Genomic DNA, 19,888 nt, shown 5'->3' with positions numbered 1-19,888 from the left:
TTAATAATGATCTCTTAGCTTGACTGGGGGCATTTTTGCTTACTTTTTGTTGTTCTAAACAGAGACGGTTAGAAGGGCCATGGGTCATATTACATTGTGTAGAATTGCAGGAAATGAGCTTTAGATGCCCCAAAAAATGGGAGAACCCCCAAGTTATGTACCCCCCACTTCTAAAGCCAAAGTTGTGCCCCTGATTTCCATCAATGTATGACTAAGTGAAAATTGGGCAGAAGTGAAGATTTGCCCCCCGACAGCTGAATTCATCTAACATTCACTCTCAACTCAGGCAAGTGTCACTACTTCCTCATTATTCTACAACACATCTGTAGGTTGCAGGGAGGAACGGTCATGTCATTAATGGGAACAGGTGACATTGAAAACTCGTTTCAAGGGATTCTCCGGTACTTTTGTAGACTTTTGAGCCAGTAGTTCTGAAAGTAGCCCTCACGAGCAAAAAGTGTTTACATCACATATGTGCAGAAAACTGTACGTGCACAACTGCCATTTGTTTCGCTCTCTCTCTCACTCCGCTGTGTGTGCATCTTGCTAGCTGTCAGTCATACGGCGAGGGGCCGAAGCTCATTGGTTGAACTCAAATTGCAAGGGGGCTGGCCCACTTGGGGAAAAATGAAGGGGCAATGGCAAAGCTTCCAGAAAAACAGTTGCTTTCAAACTAGGAATTTCATCAGACAGTAATTCTCCTCATAGATTATGCATGTATGAACTACACACTGACACGTCCAGCCCAAAAATAATACTAGTCAGTCACCAAAGTTCCGGAGCATGTCTAACTTCCGCTACTGTAAACAAATTGCCATTCGGGAACAATAAAGATATATTGAACTGAAAATGTGGCCCCATCTTATTGTCCTTACCTTCACCATCCAATATGTAGTCCCGTGGGAACATGATGCCACAGCCCATGATGTCACCCTCGATACAGCGAGGACCAAACGGCTCCCCAACCCCACTACCATGGAAGATCTTCCCATCATCTGAGAAAGAGCGGGAGAGAAAGAGAGGGAGAGATAGAGGCACAGAAAGAGAGATAGAGATAGAGAGAGGCACAGAAAGAGATAGAGAGAGGCACAGAAAGAGAGAGAGAGAGAGGGGGAGACATCTTGTCACTGTGTGAGGACTGTTGATGTAAAAAAAGGGCTAAATGGGATTTATTTGTTTATTGATAGCTAGATAATCCTACTGTATAATGCTACAATATTTTTGAACTTTCACCAAGAGGGCAACATTCGCAAAAAACAACATGTTACTAGAAACACCTCCAGTGGGATTTGACATAAAACTCTTTTTAGGATGTCCATAAGAAAGCAAGGATCATCTAGGTAAACAGCTAAGTAAATGTGTTGTACACGATGCTCTAATATTTCCAATCTCATTCTGGATTTCGTGCCGTGCCATCTATTCAAAATGACACGGTCTACATGGCACACCGTGTACATTGATTACCAAGGGTAAATGTTCCCGTCCGAATGTTCCAGGGACATGATGACTGGAACAAACAGGTCTCTACACCTACATAATACTACTTCAGTATTCTTTCAGTAAAACAAATCCAATCTCTGGTGGAAAAACAACAAAACAAGAAAGAAGTAAAGCACGCACACACACACACACACACACACACACACACACACACACACACACACACACACACACACACACACACACACACACACACACGTGTGCACACACACACACACACACGTGTGCACACACACACACACACACACACGTGTGCACACACACACACACACGTGTGCACACACACACACGTGTGCACACACACACACGTGTGCACACACACACACGTGTGCACACACGAGGGAAAGAGAACAATAAAAAAAGATTGAAAAACACTAAAAAGGTAGCCTGCAGACATGATCCTCCACGGTGCGCTGCGGCTGGTTTCTGGTAAATATTTGTGGAGTTGTCATGGGAGCCGTCCTCGGCTCAGGATACTGTTTAAACAATCTTTATCTGAGATTGTGTGTGTGTGTGTGTGTGTGTGTGTGTGTGTGTGTGTGTGTGTCGGACGGGGAAGGAGATGGAGACACTATCATTAGGGCTCCCATGTGGGCCCCTGTCACAACACACACAGCAAACACTGGTTCCACGACGGGGAAAGAGAGGAGGAGGGGGAAGAGAGGAGCAGGAGGAGGAGAGGAGGGTGGCTAAAAATAGCAGTGTGGAGCGTGGATAAAGAAATGGCTCTGGCTCGAGAAGGCAAAGCTTCTGGCACCTGAGACACCAGCTCGCCAGGCCAGGAAATCTGGCTGACACCTGGCTGGAAGACAGCTGAAGACCGGAGGGATGGAGGAAAAGAGGTGTGAACGAGAGAACAGGGCCCCTTGGCGTTCATAATAGGAGGGTATGTATGTCTGGAAAACACAGGGGCTTCCCTGAATCCCTCCCTGGCCTGGCCCAGGGAACTTTGACTCAACAACAACATCTAGAATATGTGCATGGACTAACACCACAGCCACTGACCTAGAAGATACATACAGTAGGTCTTCATTGTTCAAATGTGGCTATGGTGGTTGTAGGGTGTTGTAGGGTGTGGTCTGTTCGGCAAGGCCGTGGTGGTAGGGTAAGGTGGGGCCTGTGCCAGTGACAAAGAAGCAAGGCTGTGGTGGTAAGGTAGGGCGTATGCCAGGTCTGGCTCTGTGGTAGGCCAGTGCCAGCCAGGTTAGGTAGTGTTGGTTGTTGTAGGGCAGGGCATCGTGCTGGTGTTGAGTCAGAGCGTGAGTCACTCATGAGGAGTGGCGATAGGGTCGTGCTCTGAAAGCGTAGCGCCTGCCAAGGTGACAGGGTTAATGAGGCTTGGTGAGCTGCTGCCTCACAGGCTGCTACTAACAGGGCACCACAACACGCCACACACACACACAACGCCTTGGTCCGCTCAGAGCAGAGAAAATGGACCACGGCCCATCGACACAGTCAGCAACATCACACTGTGGCAACACACGGAATGGAGGTTCTCACTGTCTGTGCCAATATCGCAACAGTCACACTTTTGATTGATGTGAGTGAAATGATACGCTGGCAGTCACGTGCCCTCTGGAACGTGAGGAGAACCTAAAAACAGATATGGCTGATTCCCAAATGGCTGACTATTCCCTTTATATGGGCCTCTGGTCAAAGGTAGTGCACTATATAGGGAATAGGGTGCGATTCGGGACGCACACATGATCATGAGCTAAACAGACGACTGAGTTGATAAACCAAACAGATGTACCTTTTCACAGTGTTCCATCTTGGCCCGCCACTGTTTTTGTGTCTGTAAAAAAAGCTAAACAGCAAGAAGTAACCTCTCTCAATACTCAGTAAGGCAAAAGACACACATTGAACAATCAGCCTTCCCTATTATTATTGCGTACATAGATACTAGGTTGTCTTGTGTGTGCATATTGTGAAGTCCTGAGCTATTGCGCTGCTGACTGTGCTGAAGGCTTGCTTGGATGAATGGATGGCTGGCTGGCGAGGATATAACTAAGAGGTTCTAAGAGGGCTCTTGTTCCCTACGTAGTGCACTACTTTTGACTAGATGTAAGGAATAGGGTCACGTTTGGGACACAGCCTATGAGGTACTAGGAGTCATGTTGATGTAGACTGAAGGAGCTGGACGGAGCCTGTACGTGAACCCAAGCATGGGAAGGCAAACCTCAGAAACAGTGTGGAAAACCACATATATCATTTTGTCTCTAACAAATAAGATTAATGGGGAACTGTGCTTGGGCATGCAAATTCTTGTGGAGTCTTCCACACGCCAGCCAAACCAGAGCGGGAGCCCACATACAGAACCCAACAGGACTGACTGTGGTGCCCCAATCCAATCCAATCCCTCAGTCAGCACTGGCTGTATCATCTCCAGCCCTCCTAGGGTTCCATCTCAAATAGCACCCCATTTCCTTTGTAGGGCCCATGAGGGTTCCGGTCAAAATTAGTGCACTAGGAAATAGGGTGCCATTTGGGAGGCAGACTAGGACAGCTAGCAGATTACTCTGGGCAAACGTCATGCACTACACTGTATAGTCATTTGGGAATAGGATGCAGGCTACCTTTGAACCATTTCAGACACACCATCTGGCTGATGCCTTCAAGCCCATCGACGATGATGGATTTAACAACTGGGTCCTTGCGACTGGCCTCTCTGTAGACAACCCTCAGTGCCCCCATTATACATTCCCTCTAGCGCTGATACAGCAGCAGACCGTGGTAGCTAATCAACAGTGATAAGTCTTCAGTGATGGATAGCGGCGGGATGCCGGAGGCTTTGGGACGGCAGATCCCTAGAGACCGAGCGACAGCAGCAGTCGGCAACAGGGCCTGTCTTCACAAAGGGCCACACTGAGCAGTTATACAACCGTAGCAAGATAACTGCAACTGATTCCTTGATTGGAGAAGGAGAGATCTCTTCCCGAGGAATGAGATATCACCCCCCTTTCTAACCTCAGACGTTTCGCCGTTCTCTTCTTTATCGCCCTGCGTGATCCTACTCTATCTGCCCTGGCCCCCTCCAGCTTAGATGGTGCCCAGAGATGCTGGGTTTGGAACTGTGTGTGTCAGAGAGATGCAAAGGAAACAGTTGTGATCCATCAGAACCCACATACTCAGGGAATGAGCTAACCGGTAAGGAAGACAGGCCAGGAGAGGAAAAGGCAAGACAGAAAACAAGTTAGGAAGAGCACAGAGATATGTTGACGAAGAGCACAGGGTAATGTTGACGAAGAGCACAGAGAGAATGTGATGAAGAGCACCAAGTCTCACCTGCGTGATAAGCCACTGAGCCTTGGCTCCAGCCCGGGTGTCTGTTCTTGGGGTAGTCCTAAAGACAGACACACAAGTTACAATCGCAGCTCACTACACACATTCAAGTCCTCTCTAAAAGACATAACTTTTCCCCACAGGCCTGCAAAACAAACACTTGTATTGGCTTTTGTGTGTTCCCACATATTTCTTTGTCCAGTGTACTCCCCTGGTTAGTCTGTCAGCTGGTTAGTGTTTGTTAAGAGTACTTTTTATATTCTTGCTGATTGTAATATATAATTTTTTTGCTTTGTTATTAATCTGGCTGATTTATTATGTAAAGTGATGGCGTCTGATACCTACACTCATTAAACATTTTCTCCCTCAAATCAAACCAGTGTTTTTTGCCACAGTGGTGCACACTAAAAGTACACATAGAGGATAGATATTTTCTATACAGGTTCTCCATGCCAACAGAAACAATAAAAGAGGGCCAAGTAAGGTTTGGATTAGATCAGAGTCAGTGTGACTCACGACTCAGCGAGTTAATCACCAGAGATGTTTTTTGCTCTACGGGTTTACTCAATCTCCATAAGTAGAGAGCCAACCGTCCACAGCCCAAAGAGGAACACAACTCCTTTTCATTCTGCATTAAAAAAATTACATTTCTGCTGATCATCATCCATGTAGCAGAATTGCTAATAAATAAACCCCCGAAACATGTAACAGGTGTCACGCTCTGACCTGAGTATTCTTCGTTTTCTTTATATATTTTGGTTAGGTCAGGGTGTGACATGGGTGATGTATGTGTTTTTGTACTGTCTAGGGGTTTTGTAGGTTTATGGGGTTGTTTACCATCTAGGTGTTTATGTATGTCTATGGTTGCCTAGATTGGTTCTCAATTAGAGGCAGCTGTTTATCGTTGTCTCTGATTGGGAACCAGCCATCTTCTTTGGGTATTTCGTGGCTTATTGTGGCTTATGTGATGTTGCATGTTTGCACGCAGTATTTATAGCGGTCATGTTCATTTTGATATTTTGTTTGTTTATTTAGTGTACTTTGTGTTTGTTTTTATCTATCATTAAAGGGATGTATTCACATCACTTTGGTCTCCTCAATACAACGATCGTGACAACAGGTCATTATTGATTGTTGAAGCGGTTAAGAAAACGAATACAACCCTTTACTTAAATGGACCACACTTCAGAGGAGATGAGTGTACCAACAGACACAGGCCGTGTCTGAAATCTGGCTTGCCTACTACTTCCTGAAACTGCATACTGCGTACTAATCGCGCTACACACTATTTAGAACGTACTGTTTAGTAAAAACTAACGCAGTAAGCAACAAGTATCAGCATACTAGACTCATCCTACTGAGAATGTGTCATAGAACGCGCAATTGCGTTGATTCCCGCCGTTCGTTCATTTTGGTACAGCGCGTCCCCTCAGATGATTATCAGCTGTTGTCAAACACACAAGTCTCAGGAGAAGATTATCTTCCTCAATAATGTGCAGCGAATTCTACTAGATGAAAAGCTGCAAAGAGATTGACATCCTGGCATTTAAAGCATACAAAATGTGTGTCACATAATATTTAAAAAAACAATTTTTTCATACACCCAAAATGCGTAATACTGTATTTAGAATGCAAGTACAGGTATTCGGACAAAGCCACTGTCTAGTGATCTCTACACAGGTGGGAAAGATGCCATGATGGGCCTTCAGCTCTTCCACCTCTCCTCCACCCTCAGTGAGGCTGTCGGATAGACTGACCCCGCCATGGCTTCCTCTCGCTGTCTCATCTGACTCGATGAAGCAGCTGTCTGTGGCCTCTCCATTAGGTCAGATGAGACAGCGAGAGGAAGCCATGGCGGGGTCAGTCTATCCGACAGCCTCACTGAGGGTGGAGGAGAGGTGGAAGAGCAGGAGAAGGAAGCGAGCGAGAGAGCAGAGGAAAGACACGGAGGACCAGCAGGAATGCAGCTCCTGCTCCAAGCCATATCTACTCTCTTTCTTTTCCCGTTTTCAACCACAAGCCCTGGAATCTCTCTGGCTGGCCCCGTCTCCAGGATGACAACGCTAAGCTCGGATTGTTTGGGGTTTTGTTCCAGTAGAGGCTATGGACCCTTGACAAAAGTAGTACACAATATTAGGGAATATGATGCCATGTAGGACGGAGACTGAGGGTGAAAGCCAAAAGGAGCGCTGGGCTCACTGAATCTGTTCATCTAATTCATATGGATTGTAAAGTGATGGATTTACAGTCAAGTCACAGTGAAACCACAGACCTGTGTCTTAGCACAGTTTAATTCCCAAACCAGTGGATCTCTGCTAGCTACTTGATCATGTTGTTTTCTGACTGGACCAACTCAGTTGAGCAATCATTTTTATTGATTTAAAAAACATTTTGAATTAAAATTTAACTAGGCAAGTCAGTTAAGAACAAATTCTTGTTTACAATGACTGCCTACCGGGGAACAGTGGGTTAATAACTGCCTTGTTCAGGGGCAGAATGACAGATTTGTACTTTTTCAGCTCTGGGATTCAATCCAGCAACCTTTCGGTTACTGACCCAACGCTCTAACCACTAGGCTACCTGCCGCCCCCATTAAAGCAGCAGTAACTTAATTTGAAGCGTATCGTTTGTTCACACACAACATATCGTGGACGGTATAAATCTGTTAACCCCCGGAACCTCGGTCTACTACTTCACCATGAACTTTGGATCGCAATGTTCTGCAGAAGCCATTAGTCTAAAACTAAGCTGCTTCCAAGAACAACAAAGAGTAGCGTTCTGTCTGTCCATAGCAGACCTCTATCTGATCCTCAGGGGCTTTATCAGTGGCATTGGAGCTAGCCTGCATTTCCACACTGTGACAGAGTCAACAAGCTGGAGCTGCAGAGATGCTGGCCTTCCCTGGCCGGGCCCCTGTTGGATTCATGGAGGCAGATACTCATCTCTCTTCTGAGTCCCCGGCTATAAATATCACCACAGGGATTACTGCAGGAGAAGCCAGGTGAGCGTGTGTTTGTGTGTGTGCCCACAACCCCTCAGAGAGAGACAGAGAGAGAGAGAGAGAGAGAGAGAGAGGGGGTATGGGTAAGGAGTGGTGGTGATGCAGGTTTGTTTGTGTAACCCCTTGTCATCGTGTAAAAACCAACATCGTGAAATACCAGGGCAAAGAGATGGAGATCAGAGATCAGCACTTGATGGGAATGAATAGAACAACAGCCTGTGTGTGTGTGTGTGCCCTGACTATTATATTGCTGCTACAGTAAACCAGATAGACAGAGGCCTTGGCTTTCGCTATCAGCTCCTTTGTTCAGCCAGATAGAGTCAACATGTTAAAAGGCTCTGGTTCTGCATCAGGGAGCATTGCAAAGGCAGTGAGGACACAGAGACACAGCGACAGGGATAGGTCAGGCCATAGTAAACACACACACATTAACCTGACCTGGCTGGACCTACAGTATGTGGTACACCAACGATAACCATGCCAAACAAAGAAGAGGACAGTGTCTAGCTTGTGCAGGTGAAATGTCTTTTAAAGCAACAAAAATAATGCTACAAGGAGCTGTTACAACTGCAGAAGAGCTTCAAAAGTTTCACATACAGGAAAAAAATAAACATTGGCTCGCAGTCGGAGCTCCAATTCATCCCAAAGGTGTTTGATGGGGTTGAGGTCAGGGCTCTGTGCGGGCCAGTCAAGTTCTTCCACACTGATCTCGATCAATTTCTGTATGGACCTCGCTTTGAGCATGGGGGCATTGTCATGCTGAAACAGGAAAGGGCCTTCCCCAAACTGTTGCCACAAAGTTGGAAGCAAAGAATTGTCTAGAAAATCATTGTATGCTGTAGCATTAAGATTTCCCTTCACTGGAACTAAGGGGTCTAGCCCGAACCATGAAAAACAGACCCAGATCCTTATTCCTCCTCCACCAAACTTTACTATGCATTGGGGCAGGTGGCGTTCTCCTGGCATCCGCAAAACCCATATTCGTCCATAGGACTGTCAGATGATGTACAGTTCTTGTGCTGACGTTGAATCCAGAGGCAGTTTGGAACTCGGGTTGGGAGTGTTGCAACTGACAGACAGACAATTTTTATGCGCTACGTGCTTCATCCCTCAGCAGTCTCATTCTGTGAGCTTGTGTGGCTGAGCCATTGTTGCTCCTAGACGTTTCCACTTCGCAATAACAGCACACAATACAGTTGACGGGGGCAGCTCTAGCAGGACAGAAAGTTGATTAACTGACTTGTTGGAAAGATGCCATCTTATGGCAGTGGCACAACATTGAAAGTCACTGAGCTCTTCAGTAAGGTAATTTTACTGTCAATGTTTGTCTATGAAGATTGCATGGCGGTGTGCTCAATTTTATAAACCGGTCAGCAACAGGTGTGGCTGAAATAGCTAAATCCACTATTTTAAAAGGGGTGTCCACATACCTCTGCATACATACAGTATGCGTGAAATGCTTGTGTGAGGTAAACAGAGAAGTCTACTTTCTTGGGGACCTGAATATTGACTGGTTTTCATCAAGCTGTCCACTCAAGAGGAAGCTTCTCAATGCCTGTAATCTGGTTCAGTTTTTTATTACCCCCCTTTCTCCCTAATTTCGTGGTATCCAATTGTTAGTAGTTACAATCTTGTCTCATCGCTACAACTCCCGTATGGGCTCGGGAGAGACGAACGTCAAAAGCCATGCATCCTCCGAAACACAACCAAACCAAGCCGCACTGCTTCTTAAAACAGTGCGCATCCAACCCGGAAGCCAGCCGCACCAATGTGCCGGAGGAAACACTTTACTGTCAATGTTTGTCTATGGAGATTACATGGCAGTGCACGCTAACCTGGCGACCTGGTTAGCGTGCACTGCGTCCGGCCCGCCACAGGTGTCGCTATTGCGCAATGAGACAAGGATATCCCTACCCGGACGACACTAGGCCAATTGTACGTCGCCCCATGGACCTCCCGGTCGCGGTCGGCTGCAACAGAGCCTGGGCTCGAACCCAGAGTCTCTGGTGGCACAGCTAGCACTGCGATGCAGTGCCCTAGACCACTGCGCCACCCGGGAGGCCCTGGTCCAGGTTTTTAAATCAACTTACTAGGGTGTTTACAAACACTACAGGAACAAGATCATCCACATGTATTGACCACATTTGAACTAATACTGTAGAACTTTATTCTAAAGCTGTATCCGTACCCATTGGATGCAGTGATCACAATATAGTGGCTACATCCAGGAAAGCCAAAGTTCCAAAAGCTGGGCCTAAAATAGTATATAAGAGATCATACAAAAGATTTTGCTGTGACTTATGTGGACGACATTATAAATATGTGTTGGTCTGATGTGATTAATAACGAGCATCCAGATGCTGCACTTCATGAATTTTTGAAATTGCTTTTTCCAATTATTGATAATGTTATGAAATGGACTGTTAAGGCTCCATGTATTGATGAGAAATTTTAAAACTGTATGGTTGAAAGAGATGGGGCAAAAGGAGTGGCTAATAAGTCTGGCTGCACATCTGACTGGAGGACTTACTGCAAATTGAGAAATGATGTGACTAAACTCAACAAAAAGAAGAAACTGTATTATGAAGCCAAGACCAATGACATGAAGAATAGTGGAACAACTTTTGATTACTTTAAATCAAGTTGTCAGAAATACAAATTCAACTCCATCTTTCATTGAATCAGATGGCTTATACATCACAAAACAATTTGATGTTGCCAATTATTTTAATGATTACTTCATTGGCAAAGTGGGAAAACTTGGGCAGGAAATGTTAACAACGAACAGTAGGCAATCGTACTCAAGCATAAAAAAAGAATAATGAAATGAAAACATTGTAAGTTTGAATTTTGTAAACTTGATTAGAGTCCACCTGTGGTAAAATCAAATGACTGGACACGATTTGGTAAGGCACACACCTGCCTATATAGGGTCCCACAGTTGACAGTGAATGTCAGAGCAAAAACCATGCCATGAGGTCAAAGGAATTGCCCGTAGAGCTCAGAGACTCGATTGTGTGGGAAGGATACCAAAACATTTCTGTAGCATTGAAGGTCCCCAATAACACAGTAGCCTCCATCATTCTTCGATGGAAGAAGTTTGGAACCACCAAGACTCTCCCTAGAGCTGGTTGCCTGGCCAAACTGAGCAATCGGAGGAGAAGGGCCTTGGTCAGGGAGGTGACCAAGAACCCGATGGTCACTGACAGAGCTCCAGACTTCCTCTGTGGAGATGGGAGATCCTTCCAGAAGGACAACCATGTGGTCCTTCTGTAGCTCAGTTGGTAGAGCATGGCGCTTGTAACGCCAGGGTAGTGGGTTCGATTCCCGGGATCACCCATACGTAGAATGTATGCACACATGACTGTAAGTCGCTTTGGATAAAAGCGTCTGCTAAATGGCATATATTATTATTATATTATCTCTGCATTGCTCCACCAATCAGGTCTTTATGGTAGTTGCGCAAGATAGAAGCCTCTCCTCCGTAAAATTAACATGACAGCCCGCTTGGAGTTTGCCAAAAGGCACCTAAAGGACTCTCAGACCATGAGAAACCAGATTCTCTGGTCTGATGAAACCAAGACTGAACTCTTTGGCATGAATGCCAAGCATCACATCTGGAGGAAACCTGGCACCATCCATATGGTGAAACATGGTGAAACATGGTGGTGACAGCATCATGCTGTGGGGATGATTTTCAGGGGCAGGGACTGCGAGACGAGTCAGGATCGAGGCAAAGATGAACAGAGCAAAGTACAGAACGATCCTTGATGAAAACCTGCTCCAGAGCGCTCAGGACCTCAAACCGGGGCAAAGGTTCACCTTCCAACAGGACAACGACCCAAAGCACACAGTCAAGACAAGTCTCTGAATGTCCTTGTTTTTTATAAATTTGCAAACATTTCTAAAAGCCTGTTTTTGCTTTGTAATGGGATACTTTGAAGATTCTCAAACATAATATAAATATTTTGATTTGTTTAACACTTGTTTGGTTACTACATGATTCCATACGTGTTATTTCATAGTTTATGTCTTAACTTTTATTCTACAATGTAGAAAATAGTAAAAATAAAGAAACTCTGGAATGAGTAGGTGTGTCCAAAAGTTTGACTGGTACTGTACACGGAGGGTACAAAACATTTGGAACAGCTTCCTAATATTGAGTTGCACCCCGCCTTTTGCCACCAGAACAGCGTCAATTCGTCAGGGCATGGACTCTACAAGATGTCGAAAGCGTTCCACAGCGATGCTGGCCCATGTTGTCTCCAATGCTTCCTAGAGTTGTGTCAAGTTGGCTGGATATCCTCCGGTGGTGGATCATTCTTGATATACATGGGGAACTGTTGAGTGTGAAAACCCCAGCAGCGTTGCTGTTCTTGACACACTCAAACCGGTGCATCTACTACCATACCCTGTTCAAAAGGCACTTCAATCTTTTGTCTTGCCAATTCACCCTCTTAAATGACACACATGCCCAATCCATGTCTCAATTGCCTCAATGCTTAAAAATCCTTCATAAACTGTCTACAACACATCACGGCACAACGCCTCTCCCCTATTTGACGTAGATAGTTTGTGTGTATGCATTGACATGTATGTAGTTCTGTCCTTGAGCTGTTCTTGTCTATTGATGTTCTGTTTCATGTTTTATGTGGACCCCAGGAAGAGTTGCTGCTGCTTTCACTACAGCTAATGGGGATCATAATAAAATACTAAATAACATCATCTATACTGATTGAAGTAGATTTAACCAGTGACATTAATAAGGGATCATAGCTTTCACCATGGATTCACCTGGGCAGTCTGTCATGGAAAGAGCAGGTGTTCCGAATGTTTTGTACACTCAGTATATATACACACACAAGATGAATTTACACAAGATATACTAATGATATGTACAGCAGTAGATATATTTTTGAGCTATATCAAGAATCCAGTATCTAAATAAATAATGTGGTGTGAATAAACAGTAACTAAAATGCAATGTACAGTGCTAGAAATATTAAAATGAGCCATGTCGAAGAATACATTATTGAAATACACAATACAAAACCCCACGGCAAAATTGTATATAAAATAAATATATACAGTCCATTCGGAAAGTAATCAGACCCCTTGACTTTTTCCACATTTTACATTACAGCCTTATTCTAAAATGGATTGAATATAGTTTTTTTTTCTCATCAATCTAAACAAAGTAAAACCAGGTACTATTTTAAAACTGCACTATATTATATTTACATAAGTATTCAAACCCTTTACTCAGTACTTTGTTGAAGCACCTTTGGCAGCAATTACAGCCTCGATTATGACACTACAATCTTGGCACACTTGTATTCGGGGAATTTCTCCCATTCTTCTCTGCATATCCATTCAAGTTCTGTCTGGTTGGATGGGGAGCATTGCTGAACTCAATTGGGATCAAGTCCAGTGAACCTTCACCCCAGTCTGAGGGCCTGAGCGATCTGGAGCAGGTTTTCATTAAAAAAAAACTGTACTTTTCTCCGTTCATCTTTCCCCTTGATCCTGACTAGTCTCCCAGTCCCTGGTGCTGAAATACATCCCCACAGCATGATGCTGCCACCACCATGCTTCACCGTAGGGATGGTGCCAGGTTTCCTCCAGATGTGAATCTTGTTTCTCATGGTCAGAGTCCTTTAGGTGCCTTTTGGCAAACTCCAAGTGTGCTGTAGTGTGCTTTTTACTGAGGAGTGGCTTCCGTCTGTAAAGGCCTAATTGGTGGAGTGCTGCAGAGATGGTTGTACTTCTGAAAGGTTCTCCCATCTCCACAGAAGAATTCTGGAGCTCTGTCAGACTAACCATCTGGTTCTTGGTCACCTCCCTGTCCAAGGCCCTTCTCCCCCGATTGCTCAGTTTGGCCGGGCGGCCAGCTCTAGGAAGAGCCTTGGTGATTCCAACTTCTTTAATTTAAGAATGATGGAGGCCACTGTGTTCTTGGGGACCTTCAATGCTGCAGACATTTTTTGGTACCTTTCCACAGATCTGTGCCTCAACACAATCCAGTCTCGGAGCTCGCCGGACAATTCCTTCGATCTCATGGCTTGGTTTTTGCTCTGACATGCACTGTCAACTGTGGGACCTTGTATAGACAGGTGTGTGTGCCTTTCCAAATCATGTCCAATCAATTGATTTGACCACAGATGGACTCCAATCAAGTTGTAGAAACACTTCAAGGATGATCAATGGAAAAAGGATACACCTGAGCTCAATTTCAAGTCTCATAGCACATGGTCTGAATACTTAGCTATTTCGGTTTTTTGCTTTTTTATAAATTAGCAAAATATTTCCAAAAACCTATTTTCACTTTCTCATTATGGGGTATTATGTGTAGATTGATGAGGAAAAAAATAGAATTTAATCCATTTTAGAATAAAGCTGTAACATAACAAAATGTGGAAAAAGTCAAGAGGTCTGAATAATTTCCAAATGCACTGTATGTAAATGGTGTGTATAGAGAGTATGGTAATAGAAAATGTGTGTACAGCATAAGGATAAGCCCTGACTCGAATACAGTACATAACACAGGAGGCTGCTGAGAGGAGGATGGCTCATAATAATTGCAGAAATGGAGCAAATGGAATGGCATCAAACACATGGAAACTGTGTGTTTGATGTACACTGAACAAATATATTAACTCAAGATGTAAAAACATGTTTCATCAGCTGCAATAAAAGATCCCAGGAATTTTCCATATGTACAAAAAGCTTATTTCACTCAAATTATATGCAGTTTGTTTACATCCCTGTTCGTGAGCATTTTGCCAAGATAATCCAGCCCCCGGACAGTTGATGAAACTGTGGGTTTGCACAATCAAAGAATTTCTGCACAAACTGTCAGAAACCGTCTCAGTGAAGCTCATCTGGGTGAACGTCGTCCTCACCAAGGTCTTGACCTGACTTCAGTGGGAAAATGCTCACCTTTGGCCACTGGCACACTGGAGAAGTGTGCTCTTTACGGAAAAATCCTAGTCCCAATTGTGCTGGGCAGGTTTCAATCGTGTGGGCGAATGGTTTGCTGATGTCAACGTTGAGAACAGAGTGCCACATGGTGGCGGTGGGGTTATGGGCAGGCATAAGCTATGGACAACAAACACAATTGCATTTTAATCGATGGCAATTTAAATGCAGAGATACCGTGGCGAGATCCTGAGGCCCATTGTTGTGCCATTCTTCCGCTGCCATCACCTCATGTTTCAGCATGATAATGCACAGCCCCGTGTCACAAGGATCTGTACACAATTCCTGGAAGCTGAAAATGTCCCAGTTCTTCCATGGCCTGCATAATAACCAGACATGTCACCCATTGAGCAGTTTTGGGGTGCTTTGCATCGTACGACAGCGCGTTCCAGTTCCCACCAATATCCAGCAACTTCTCACAGCTCACAAAGAGAGGTGGGACAACATTCCACAGGCCAAAATCAACAGCCTGATCAAATCTATGTGAAGGAGATGTGTCACACTGCATGAGGCAAATGGTGGTCACACCAGATACTGACTGGTATTCTGATCCACCCCCCTACAGGTCTGTGACCAACAGAAGCGCGTATTTGTATTCCCAGTCATGTGAAATCCATAGATTAGGGCCTAATGAATTTATTTCAATGGACCGATTTCCTTGTAAATCAGTAAAATCTTTGAAATTGTTGCCTGCTGAGTTCGTATTTTTGTTCAGTGCATTTGATACCATTCTACTTATTCTGCTCCATTACCACAAGCCCATCCTCCCCAATTATGGTGCCACCAACCTCCTGTGGTAAATAGATATAAAGTAGTTAAAGCAGTATGTAAACATTATTAAAGTTACCAATGTTCAATGACTCTGTAAAGTGCTTTCGGAAAGTATTCATACTCCTTGACTTATTCCACATTGTGTTGTGTTACAGTCTGAATAATAAAAAATTAAAAAATTAAATTTCTTTCTTTAACACATCTACACACAATACCCCATAATGACAAAGTTGTTGTGAGGTATTTACAGAACAACTGGTGCTGTGAGATTAGGATATCTGGACCTGCTTAGACAAAGCAACTGTAACAGTAGAGCAAGGGATCGCAATATATGGGAAAATGAATGGCTGCAGTGTTGCTGTTATAATGAGTACATGATGCATGGAATGCCAAAGCATAAATGTATGAAACGATAAATTCTTATTTTAAATATATGTCGTTCTGTCCTTGTCTATTAATGTTATGTACTGTATATGTAATGTTTTATGTGGACCCCAGGAAGAGTAGCTGTTGCTTTGGCAGTAGCTAATGGGGATCCTAATAAATACACACACAGTGGGGGGGGCTTATGGAGGGGGGCTGAAACAGCCCGCGGGGACGGAAGGAAAAGGGCAGAGGAAAGGGCCGACGGGGAACGGATGGAACGGAAGGCCAGCCAGCAAGATAACGGCACGCACACACACGCACGCCATGGCTGCTCAGGCAGGCACCACTGATTGCACCTCACCACCCCACTCAGGGCAAGATCTCTCTCCTTGTCCTGCACCTTAGCAACCAACCAGTGTGTATCTCCGGATGAAAGCTGAAGTGCTTCCAAGCAGCACACATACATCTAAACTCTTATCTGCAGAGAGAGGAAGGAGAGCGAGAGTAGAGGTAGCGCCACGTCTAGGAAGGGGAGATCATAGATTACATCTCCCCCCAACACACACATACATACATAAACAAACATATTAACAATGTGTGCCTTTACCTGGTATCTAAAATCATATTGCTGCGGAGCTAAAGCTTCAGTGATTCGATACTTCCCAAACTGGTCATCCGCCTTCTGGCAGGGTTCTAGAACCAACCTTTTCCACTGGTGGCAATAACCTGACCTTTGACCCATAATGTACCTGCATTCCATACAGAACCAGGCTAATAACATCTATCCATCTTTTAAATTAGCACGCCTTTGCAGTGTTTGACATTCAAGTTAATTTGCCAGGGGCACACTGGGCCAGTGCCAACTGAAAGCTACTCGCCCGAATGAAAGGAATACTGGCCCGCAAAAGCGGATGACCTACAGTACCCTCCACACGCAAAGTTACATTTGAACTTGACAGTATCAGATTTACATTGATTGTATGGAGGGAGAGATTAAGAGGCTGAGCAGTTGCCATACCAGGTAATGATGCAACCTGTCAGAATGCTCTCGATGGTTCAGCTGTAAAACCTTTTGAGGATCTGAGGACCCATGCCAAAAAATGTCAGATTCCTGAGGGTGAATATGTTTTGCTGTGCCCTCTTTACGACTGTCTTTGTGTGCTTGAACCATGTTAGTTTATTGGTGATGTGGACACCAAGGTACTTGAAGCTCAGCCCTGTAGATGAGAATGGGGGTGTGCTCAGTCCTCCTTTTCCTGTAGTCCACAATCATCTCCTTTGTCTTGAACACATTGAGGGAGAGGTTGTCCTTGCACCACACGGTCAGGTCTCTTACCTGCTCCCTATAGGCTGTCTCGTCGTTGTCGGTGATCAGGCCTACCACTGCTGTGTCATCGCCAAACTTAATGATGGTGTTGGAGTCGTGCCTGGCCGTGCAGTCATGAGTGAACAGGGAGTACAGGTGGGGACTGAGCACGTACCCCGGAGGGGCTCCAGTGTTGAGGATAAGTGTGGTGGATGTGTTGTTACCTACTCTTACCACCTGGGGGTGGCCCCTCAGGAAGTCCAGGATCCAGTTGCAGAGGGAGGTGTTTAGTCCCAGGGTCCTTAGCTTAGTGATGAGCTTTGAGGGCACTATGGTGTTGAACGCTGAGCTGTAGTCAATGAACAGCATTCTGACATAGGTGTTCCTTTTGTCCAGGTGTGAAAGGGCAGTGTGGAGTGCAATAGAGATTGCATCATCTGTGGATCTGTTGGGGCGGTATGCAAATTGGAGTGGGTCTAGGGTTTCTGGGATAATGGTTTTGATGTGAGCCATGAGCAGCCTTTCAAAGCATTTCATGGCTACAGATGTGAGCGCTACAGGCCGGTAGTCATTTAAGCAGGTTACCTTAGTGTTCTTGGGCACAGGGCCTATGGTGGTCTGCTGGAAACATGTTGGTATTATAGACTCAGACATGGAGAGGTTGAAAATGTCGGTGAAGACACTTGCCAGTTGGACAGCATATGCTCGGAGTACATGTCCTGGTAATCCGCTTGGCCCTGCGGCTTTGTGAATGTTGATCTGTTTAAAAGGTTTTACTCACATCGGCTGCGGCGAGCGTGATTACAGTTTCAGTGTTACTTGCCACGAAGCGAGCATAGAAGTTATTTAACTTGTCTGGTACGCTCATGTCAATGGGCAGATCTCGGCTGTGCTTCTCTTTGTGGTCTGTAATAGTTTGCAAGCCCTGCCACATCCGATGAGCGTTGGAGCCGTGTAAGTACGATTTGATCTTCGTCCTGTATTGATGTCTTGCCTATTTGATGGTTCGTCTGAGGGCATAGCAGGATTTCTTATAAGCTTCCAGGTTAAAGTCCTGCTCCTTGAAAGTGGCAGCTCTACCCTCTAGCTTAGTGTGAATGTTGCCTGTAATCCATGGCTTCTGGTTGGGGTATGTACGTACAATCACTGTGGGGACGACATAATCGATGCACTTATTGATGAAGCCAGTGACTGATATGGTGTACTCCTCAATGCCATCGGAAGAATCCCGGAACATATTCCAGTCTGTGCTAACAAAACAGTCCTGTATTTTAGCATCTGCTTTATCTGACCACTTTTTTGTGCTGCTTCTTGCTTTAATTTTTGCTTGTGAGCAGGAATCAGGAGGATAGAATTATGGTCAGATTTGCCAAATGGAGGGCGAAGGAGAGCTTTGTATGAGTCTCTGTGTGTGGAGTAAAGGTGGTCTAGAATTTTTTCCCCTCCAGTTGCACATTTAACATGCTGATATGAGGTAAAAACTGATTTAAGTTTCCCTGCATTAAAGTCCCTGGCCACTAGGAGCACTGCCTCTGGATGAGCGTTCTCCTGTTTGCTTATGGCAGGATACAGCTCATTGAGTGCGGTTTTAGTGCCAGCATCGGTCTGTGGTGGTATGTAGACAGCTACGAAAACTCTCTTGGTAAATAGAGTATCTCATGATAAGCTGTAGACCACACCATCTCAGGCGTGCAAAACCTTGAGACTTCCTTAGATATTGTGCACCAGCTTTTGTTTACAAGGATATACATGCTTTCACTTCGTCCCATTTATTTTCCAGCAATGGAATGTTGGCTAACAGTACGGATTGCAAAGGCAGTTTAGTCACTCATCACCTGATCCCCACAAGGCACCCCAATCTTTTTCCTCAAAATCTGTTTCTTTCTCCAGCGAATGACGGGGATGAGGGCCTGTTTGGGTGTTTGGAGTATATCCTTCCTGTCCGACTCATCCAAGGTGGTGAGTAATCGCTGTTCTTATGTCCAGAAGCTCTTTTCGGTCAGAAGAGATGATATCAGCAACATTATGTACAGAATAAGGTACAACAAAATTGAAAAACCGAACAAAATGGCACTGTTGGTAAAACAGTGCCATCCTCTCCGGCGCCATCTTATGTTTGTTTATGTGTTTATGTAAGTAAAAACATTGATTTTGGTATGTTATTCCATGACTGGTTGAAGTTATTACATTATTACTCAAAATTGTTGTTACTCACCGGTTAATGTAATACGCACTGGTTAATGTAATAACTTATTACATTTAGCAGGAAAAGTTGTGTTTACCATTCAACATTTCATTACGTTTACCAGCAAGTTATTACATTTACCTGGTTGATTACATAAAACATGTAAATGTTATTACAAATAGAAAATGTATTACATTTACCATTGTTACAAGGTGTAATTCAAGGTTTTCCAAACCTGGTCCTCATTTTAACAGTCACACCCCTATTTTGCACCAAACAATGTACAGTTTAGGCTACATGTGATGGCAGAGTTTACTAAACAAATGCCCCACGATTGATAGAAATCATCATGATATCATTCTGCCAGCTAAGCCTAAGTGAACATTTAATTCAGAAGGTTTTTGGGGAAAGCCTTCAGAAATGTTGATTCAAACATCGCATTATGACTGAATGGCGCATCGCAAAGATTCAACCAAGACACATGGTTGTCGAAGTCTTA

General features: G+C 44.6%; 2 protein-coding genes across 5 annotated transcripts in view; one reads left to right on the top strand and one right to left on the bottom strand.

Moving 5' to 3' along the window:
* Positions 1 to 19,888, bottom strand: part of spryd3 (SPRY domain containing 3) — a 94,017-nt gene that overhangs the window by 7,311 nt on the left and 66,818 nt on the right. For all 4 annotated transcript variants that reach the window (XM_035739139.2, XM_035739143.2, XM_052482436.1 and 1 more), the window contains exons 8-9: positions 4,786 to 4,843; positions 876 to 995 (exon numbers count right to left, since the gene is read on the bottom strand). In XM_035739139.2, the coding sequence (XP_035595032.1) occupies positions 876 to 995; positions 4,786 to 4,843 (178 nt within the window). The remainder of the gene's footprint in view (positions 1 to 875; positions 996 to 4,785; positions 4,844 to 19,888) is intronic.
* Positions 19,140 to 19,888, top strand: part of igfbp6b (insulin-like growth factor binding protein 6b) — a 73,548-nt gene continuing 72,799 nt past the window's right edge. Inside the window, exon 1 of the mRNA XM_035739145.2 lies at positions 19,140 to 19,163. The gene's annotated coding sequence lies outside the window, so the exon portion shown is untranslated. The remainder of the gene's footprint in view (positions 19,164 to 19,888) is intronic.

This window comes from Oncorhynchus keta, chromosome 27 (assembly GCF_023373465.1).
Source record: "Oncorhynchus keta strain PuntledgeMale-10-30-2019 chromosome 27, Oket_V2, whole genome shotgun sequence".
Lineage (NCBI taxonomy): Eukaryota > Metazoa > Chordata > Actinopteri > Salmoniformes > Salmonidae > Oncorhynchus > Oncorhynchus keta.
The sequence above is the reverse complement of the archived record's forward strand: the minus strand, read 5'-3'. Positions and strand labels throughout refer to the sequence as shown.